Source organism: Phaethon lepturus, unplaced genomic scaffold (assembly GCF_000687285.1).
Source record: "Phaethon lepturus isolate BGI_N335 unplaced genomic scaffold, ASM68728v1 scaffold31717, whole genome shotgun sequence".
Lineage (NCBI taxonomy): Eukaryota > Metazoa > Chordata > Aves > Phaethontiformes > Phaethontidae > Phaethon > Phaethon lepturus.
The window spans coordinates 2,289-3,777 of record NW_010551660.1 but is presented as its reverse complement, the minus strand read 5'-3'; the positions used below and the strand labels follow the sequence as shown (position 1 = coordinate 3,777).

The window sequence follows — 1,489 nt, the reverse complement described above, 5'->3', positions numbered from 1 at the left end:
GGGGCAGCCGCTTGCCTGTGGCTCGGCTGAAGTCCTGCTGACCGCCCAGCTAACGTATAACACGGGTGGCCCTGTGCCCAGTGTGCACATTAACTCGCTTTCACAACCGGCGCGGTCCCCGCGGCCGCTGCCGTCTCTCTCCGGACTGTCCCCGGCGCAGGGTGTCTGCCCCAGGCCTGCAGCGGAGTAACCTGGCTCAGAGAAAAAGCTTCGTTTAGGGGAGGGGGTAAAACCCCACTGACTCTTAATAGGGAGAAAGGCGAGGTGATGGGAGCCAAACACACCCCGCTGCAGAGCCGAGCGCTTTGTGCATCCAGGTTCTTTTATACGGGATGGCCCCCCCCCCACGCTTTTGCACAGCGAGACGCGTAGCTGCTTTTCTTCTTGCAAGAACATCTCCTGGGGAGAAGGTAGCAGTGTTTATTTGCCTTGCTATTATGGAGGAATTTGAGCCCATGCCAAATACTGCTTTCTCCCCAGAAACTGCAGCGACGTGGCTTTTGGATAACGCTGCCGTCCCGCTGCAGAGCCGGCGGAGCCATGCCCAAGAAGGATGACGACGCCAAAAAGTCGGCATCGGAAACGGCACCGGACCAGCGCTGGAAACTACAGGTCTTCTACCTCTGCTTTTACGGCTTCATGACGCAGATCCGGCCCGGGGAGAACTTCATCACTCCGTATCTCCTCAGGGCCGACAAGAACTTCACGCAGGCAGAGGTGAGCCACGGGCAGCCCGTCCCCAGTGTCCCCCTTTCCAGCTACGGTCACCACCCTGGGGCTGGCCAGAGCACCCTCTCGCAGTCCTGGGGTGCAGGCGTGCTGCATCCCGGCCAAGGCAGCCCAGCCGGTGAGACGTGGCGGTGCTTTTTGGCGGGGGGAGAAGGTGGCATGGCGTGGGTCTGCCAGGCAGCACGTCCCTGTCCTGCTGGGCTGCGAGGTCACCCTGTCCCCTCAGTCCCAGGCTCAACTTTCCCCAGCGTAAGACCTTGTTGCCAGGCTGGAAACTGATTTTGGGGAGCGATGCCTGACCTCTGCCCGCCTGGGCAGCCATTGGGAGGGCAGGGGGGCGTCGGGCTGGGAGAAGTCCCATCCTGTCCCATCCCATTGGGGAGACCCTCCCATGCTGGCACGGGGCTGGGCAGCGCTGGGCTGCTGGCAGCGATGGGGTTAGACGGGGAGCGGCCGTAGGTCGTTGTCCCTGACCAAGGGATGCTGGCCCCGGTCCCAGCAGGCTGCTCTGTCCGTGGGAATGCCGCGTTCCCGGCACAGGAGGGGGCTGAGGCTCAGCCAGGACCCCGGCTGAGCGCGCCGCAGGCCACATTCCTCCCCGAGGAGGTGCTGCCATGGGGGTCGGCAGCTGATGCCTGCCCAAACCACACTCCTCCGGGCTGGGGGCATCAGGAACTTGTCCCCTGGGTGTTGGTGGTGCTGTGCCCTGTGCTCAGCCCCTCCTTGCACATGTGGCAGGTGACCAACGTGATCATGCCGG

The 1,489-nt window shown here is 63.3% G+C and overlaps 1 protein-coding gene across 1 annotated transcript in view; it reads left to right on the top strand.

Annotated features, from left to right (window-relative positions):
- Positions 1-540: 540 nt before the first annotated feature.
- Positions 541-1,489, top strand: part of LOC104623801 (folate transporter 1-like) — a gene marked incomplete at its 3' end in the record, with an annotated part of 2,489 nt that continues 1,540 nt past the window's right edge. Inside the window, exon 1 of the mRNA XM_010290990.1 lies at positions 541-847. Within this exon, the coding sequence (XP_010289292.1) occupies positions 541-847 (307 nt within the window). The remainder of the gene's footprint in view (positions 848-1,489) is intronic.